This window comes from Setaria italica, chromosome I (assembly GCF_000263155.2).
Source record: "Setaria italica strain Yugu1 chromosome I, Setaria_italica_v2.0, whole genome shotgun sequence".
Taxonomy (NCBI): Eukaryota; Viridiplantae; Streptophyta; class Magnoliopsida; order Poales; family Poaceae; genus Setaria; species Setaria italica.
This window is the reverse complement of record NC_028450.1, coordinates 27655516-27661032: the sequence shown is the minus strand read 5'-3', so window position 1 is coordinate 27661032 and position 5517 is coordinate 27655516. Positions and strand designations below refer to the sequence as shown.

Below are 5517 nucleotides of genomic sequence, written 5' to 3'. Positions count from 1 at the left end.
GCTGACGGGCTTAAAAAGAGTGATGTAGCTTTAGAGAAAGAGGCTGGGTATCATATCCTTTGTTGTACAAGAACGCCAAGGAGTTCTCCCGTATTGCAGGATTGCCACTGTGATGTTTATGTTCACCGGAGATGGATAAAATGAGAGACGAAGACCACTTCGTCGCGCAGCTGGAGCCCCCCCCCCCCCCCCCCCCCGAACACCCCCTCCCCCCCCCTAAAAATTTTAGCCATAGATGAGGAGGAAGAAGAAAAAGGAGGAGGAAGGAAAAAGAAGGGGAAAATGAGCACCCTCTTCCTTTGAGTCCTAGATCTGCCCTTTGACATTTGCCTTGTTGGCGATCGGACATGCACAGCTGTGGCAGTTTCGATGCTAGACTACTTGGGCCACAACAGTGTTCGCTTCCATGAATGGGTGTATGGTGGAAGGTAGGCGCTGTGAGTGTTGTGATTTGTGGTGTTATTGCATTGGTGAGCAGCAGTAATCAGATGCGACACGTGTCGTGGTTTGTCTTTGCAAAGCTTAGTTGTTATATTAATATTAAGAAAAACATATAGATCATTTCTATATTTTTCATAATCTGTTCTCATAAGAAAAATCTAAACTTCCACACTAGACAAATTCTTGTTTTTCAAAAAAAAAAAAACTGAATGATTACAGGATTTGAAGTCCATCCTCAACTCTGAACGGCGCCCTTGGGAAACAGTGTAAAAATGATTTCCCCTGGTACTAGGAAGTCATTCAGGGCCTGTTTGGCTCCATGGTGTTAAAGTTTAACACCCGTCACATCGAATGTTTGGATGCTAATTAGGAGTATTAAACATAGACTAATTACAAAACTAATTGCACAGATGGAGTGTAATTCGTGAGACGAATCTATTAAGCCTAATTAGTCCATGATTTGACAATGTGGTGCTACAGTAACCATTTGCTAATGATGGATTAATTAGGCTTAATAGATTCGTCACGCGAATTAGCACAGGGTTCTGCAATTAGTTTTATAATTAGCTCATGTTTAGTTCTCCTAATTAGCATCCGAACATCCGATGTGACACTGTTAAAGTTTAGCACCTCGTATCCAAACACCCCCTCATTTGATGGTTGCTATCACAAGGATTTCCTTGCTTGTCCGGTTAGATTAGTAATCTATCTTCCGTTGGACCATGTTCAATCAATAGCAGCACCCAAATATTTATATTTTACACAAAGATTATTGTACTGACGTGATGGGCGTAGTGTAATCGTCGCAATATAATTTACTTATTTATTTAATTAATTGCCCTTTCCCCCTAAGATGATTCCGGCGTCACATCCTAGTCAACTCTTGTTGTTTCTCTTACTCATGCAGTGAGAGGTCCGGGGCAGGTGAACGTCCGCGTCCACCCAGCATAAGAAATGGTAGAGCAGCTGTCCCTTGGCAATTGCATCAGCGGATCAAGTCGAGATCTCCATTAACAACGACATTAGATACCCTCTCAAATCATGCATCTATACAAATCAGCAAAAGGGGGATATCATATCATCACATTATCGCGGTTCTTCTGATCTTTCTCCCGGGAAGCGACGCTCAAGAACCGGGGAGAGCTAGATTAACCCGAGTCGCGCGCTGTTAGGGCCTCCAAACAAACAATAATCTACCTAAGAAGCAGCTGCTGAAACTGAAATATATGGAGCGAGCGAGGACGAACTAGCTCCTCATGCCTGGATTACAAGGAGAATCAAATTAAAAAGGAAAAAGCTTGCAACCTTAGTTACACTCATATTGCTTGGGTTTCAGTTCTCAGGATGACCACAGGGAGAGGAAGGAGCCGTTGGACCATCTGTGGAGGAGCTCACCCAAGCACAGCACCGCGTAGGCGAGCAGGATGAACTTGAAAAGGAACTGGAAGTAGTGAGATAGCTCGATGCTGGAGGCATTCAGCACCTGCAAAGAGAATAGCACAAGGCATCGCTTCATCAGCGTCATGATAAGTTGATGTGTTTACATTTGAAGGAACAGCAAGGAATGGTTAGCCTTGCCATGGCTAGCCGTGTAATTTGTGATCTCTGCTCGGACGTGATCTTCCTCCTGCTGCTCAAGCTCTTGCACTGATGAGCATCATCTGCGCCCTTGGGCTTGGCAGAGTTGGAGCAGTTGCGCAAGCGCTGCACGTCCTTGGACTTGAGGGGCTTGAGGATGAAATCCTCAGCACCGGCTGTTAAGCATCTGCTTTATACAAAGAGGTGGTGGGCCTTGTTAGCGTTGATGTGCAATGCAAATCTAAGCCTTTTTTTCTTCTGAAAAGCAGCGCAAATCTAGCTTTCAGAAAGGGTGCCTAAAACCATGGTCAGAACATAGTCAGAGCGCAAAAGCGGCTTTCGTTCGCGTAAGTATATAACGGCATCTGCTTTGCACTTGCACAATATGATGAAGGTGGGGAAAGGGGGAGAATTTCACCTGCTGATCCTCTGGGGCTCATTCTCCGACGACATTACGACCACCGGGATCGGGTTCGGGGAGCTCAACGCCTGACGATTCAAAAGGTTTAGCATCCAATTCATCCGGAACAAGACCGGAGTTGAAGTCAAATGAAGGATGCAGCAGGATGATGGTTTACCTTGATGGCCTTGAGAAGGTCATAGCCGGTCATCTCCGGCATGCAGTAGTCGGTCAGCACGATGTCAACGGTTAGCTCCTGCAAAACAATTCAGAGGATGGCCCATGTCAGAGCTTGTTCATATCTGTACTTGCAGTCCAAGATTTCGATTTCAATTCATGTGTTTGTATGCTAGTCCATTTATCGGTCAGAGCACGTACTTGAGCAGGGTCATTGCACAATAACACGCGCTTCTAATGACTAAGTACGGTGTTTAATAGAGAATGATTTTTTTCTGGAAAAAAAGAGGGACCAGGTTACTCATTGCTGTACGGATTGCCTTGGTTTATTCATTCAAATTCCCGTGTAAAAAAAGGAAAACAAGGCAGCTTTGCATCCGCAGACACGCACGGAGCTGCATGATAGGAACAAGCACATGAGCACGGTCGTTTCAATACTCACATTAGCGTCAGCAGCTGATGAATCCAGCCTCCCTTGTCCCTTTGGCCCGAGAAGCTCCATCGCCTTCTTGCCGCTGTCAACGGCGGTCACTGGAGGAGCAGGAACGGAATCAAGCTCTTAATTTCAGACTGCAGGTTGCAGGAAGGAAAACAAACAGCTTTCTTTTCTGCTAGCACCACAGCATCAGCCACAATGGCCAACTACTGCTGCTATAGGCAGGTAAAAGCAGATGAATGGATGGAACATGAACATGGCAGTACAGCTACAACACAAGGGTCAACGATGATGCCAGTGCTGCTGTTCGTTAATTTTGTTTAATCCGATTAACCGCCGACCATGTGCCATGAAGAACACGATCGAAGCGACGCAAAGAAATCACACGGGCGCCGAGGAAGGGCCAAGAACAGAGAGGAACCCACCCTAGACTAGAAATGAAATGAGCGGGCGGGCAAGGAAGAAGAGCAGGCAGGAGGCACGGGGCTGACCGTGGAATGGGGCGGCGCCGCCCTTGTGGTTCCGGAGCAGCAGCTCGACGACCTTCCGATCAACGGGGGAGTCGTCCACCACCAGCACCCTCACCGCCGCCGCCGCCGCCTTCCCTTCTCCTCCCGCTCCCATCCTTGCTCGCTCCGGGCGCGCACGTAATGGGAGGCGGGGCGCTTCTTCCTTCTGCTCTGCTCTTCTTGCTGTATCGTGGCGAGAAGAACTAACCAGACGAGGGTCCAGGAAAAACCGCGGGGGCTCGAACCAGTAAATAAGGCGAAGGATGGCGATGAGAGAGGAGAGAGGAGGAGGAGGAGGAGGAGGAGGGGCTCTCCGTAACCCGGGTCACAGCCTCCTCACAGTGCAGGACAGAGAGGCTAGAGAGAGAGAGGAAGGGAGACAGAGCACTGAGCTCCTCTGAAGCCGGGGAGCAGAGGAAGGGGCCGAAGGGAAGGGAAGGGAAGAGTCAGCAAGCGAAGAGCCGGAGAGGAGAGAGGGGAGGGGTGGGCCCCGCGCGCGTGCGGTGGGGCCGGAGTAGGGGTGGGAGGGTGGTGGGCCCGCGGAAATGCTTTCCCCCGGATTTGCTTGTCGGGGGGGAATCTCTCTCCACCCTTGCTCGCTTTCTTTCCTCCTCTCTCTCCCTCGCCCTCTCTCCCCGTTCCTTTTTGCCCGAAAAATCAAATGGCCATAATAATGCAGTTGAGTTTATGAGATCGTATGAGTTGACAGCGATCTCGTTTTAATTGCAGATATGCTACCAGATCGTAAGTCCAAGATGGTAGGGCACCCCCTGCCGTGACAAGGAAATCGGATGCGGATAATTATTAATTAATCGGGTTTTAATTTTTCTTCTTCTTCTTCTTCTTGTGTTCATGCTCCGCGCACACACTGGATTATACTTAGTGCTGCGCAGATTGCTCCTTCGAGTTCACAAAACATGTAGGTCTTGTTTATTCGTTGAAAAAAAAATCTCCTGTCAACAATTATTTTGCTAGACATATACAGTTGCACAATCTTAAGATCAATTCAGTATCCAATATCCTCAACTTTTAAACGGAGAGGATATGTTATGTTCAATTACAAACAGCTGTAAGATCTATTGGGTAAGTTTAGTGTTCATTCCCTCGCGCAAAAGAAAAAAAAAATGTATAGTGTTCGTGCTCCGCACAAAAATAGGATTGTTAAGGTGCCAAAGCATTGTTGCTCATATTGTTCTTTTTTTTATGAACAAACAAGTATTGCTTTTTTAGCTGAAATCTTGTACTACCTACAAACGTGAATATATGACGTTCGGACAGTATATTTTAGGCTGCCACTGGTTCATTTGTTTGGTCCTCTGGTTCATTTGTTTGGTCCTCCAATGGTAGCGCGCAATAAGCTACTTCCTCCGTTCCAAATTACTATTCATTTTAGCTTTTTTAGACACACATATTTTGATATGCACCTAGATATATACTTATGTGTACATACATAGCAAAATGGATGTATCTAGAAAAACCAAAACAAATAGTAATTTGGGATGGAGGAAGTACATGTACCTTTAGAATAAAAGGATAATATCATACAAACTATGAAACTAACTCTTCTTTCCCTTTTTAAAAATTGGTCATCCAGATGACCAATTTTAAAAAACATCACCACGTAAGACTGTTCTTTCTCAGAGAACAAGGGCTATATAAGCTTATTTGTTCTCTAAGAACCCGGCCGTCAAAACTCTATGTTCGAAGGCACGCGTGCATGAGCAAATCGAACTTGCAACCATCCATCCAGGCCAACCGACGGTCAAGACTAGCAGACTGAGACCGGAAGCGTACGCCCCCGTGAGATTCCTCTATATTTCTGGAGCGTCCATATCACCAAGATCTCAGGCCCCACTTGTCGGTCTCTTTTTTTTAAAAAAAAATAGAAGCGATCTTTCGGCTTCAGGTGGAAATGTACTGTGAAACTACTACCCGGTGAAGCGCGCACTCAAGAAATGGCTCTGGGCGCCTAGCCC

At 46.5% G+C, this 5517-nt stretch overlaps 1 protein-coding gene across 1 annotated transcript; it reads right to left on the bottom strand.

Moving 5' to 3' along the window:
- Positions 1-1434: 1434 nt before the first annotated feature.
- LOC101767490 (two-component response regulator ORR2) lies at positions 1435-3973 on the bottom strand. Its single transcript, XM_004952726.3, has 6 exons — positions 3524-3973; positions 3039-3127; positions 2598-2675; positions 2438-2508; positions 2020-2206; positions 1435-1924 (listed from the first exon to the last, which is right to left on the bottom strand). Exons 1-6 carry the CDS (start codon positions 3654-3656, stop codon positions 1781-1783), a joined length of 702 nt encoding a protein of 233 aa, XP_004952783.1. The 5' UTR covers positions 3657-3973; the 3' UTR covers positions 1435-1780.
- Positions 3974-5517: the final 1544 nt, after the last annotated feature.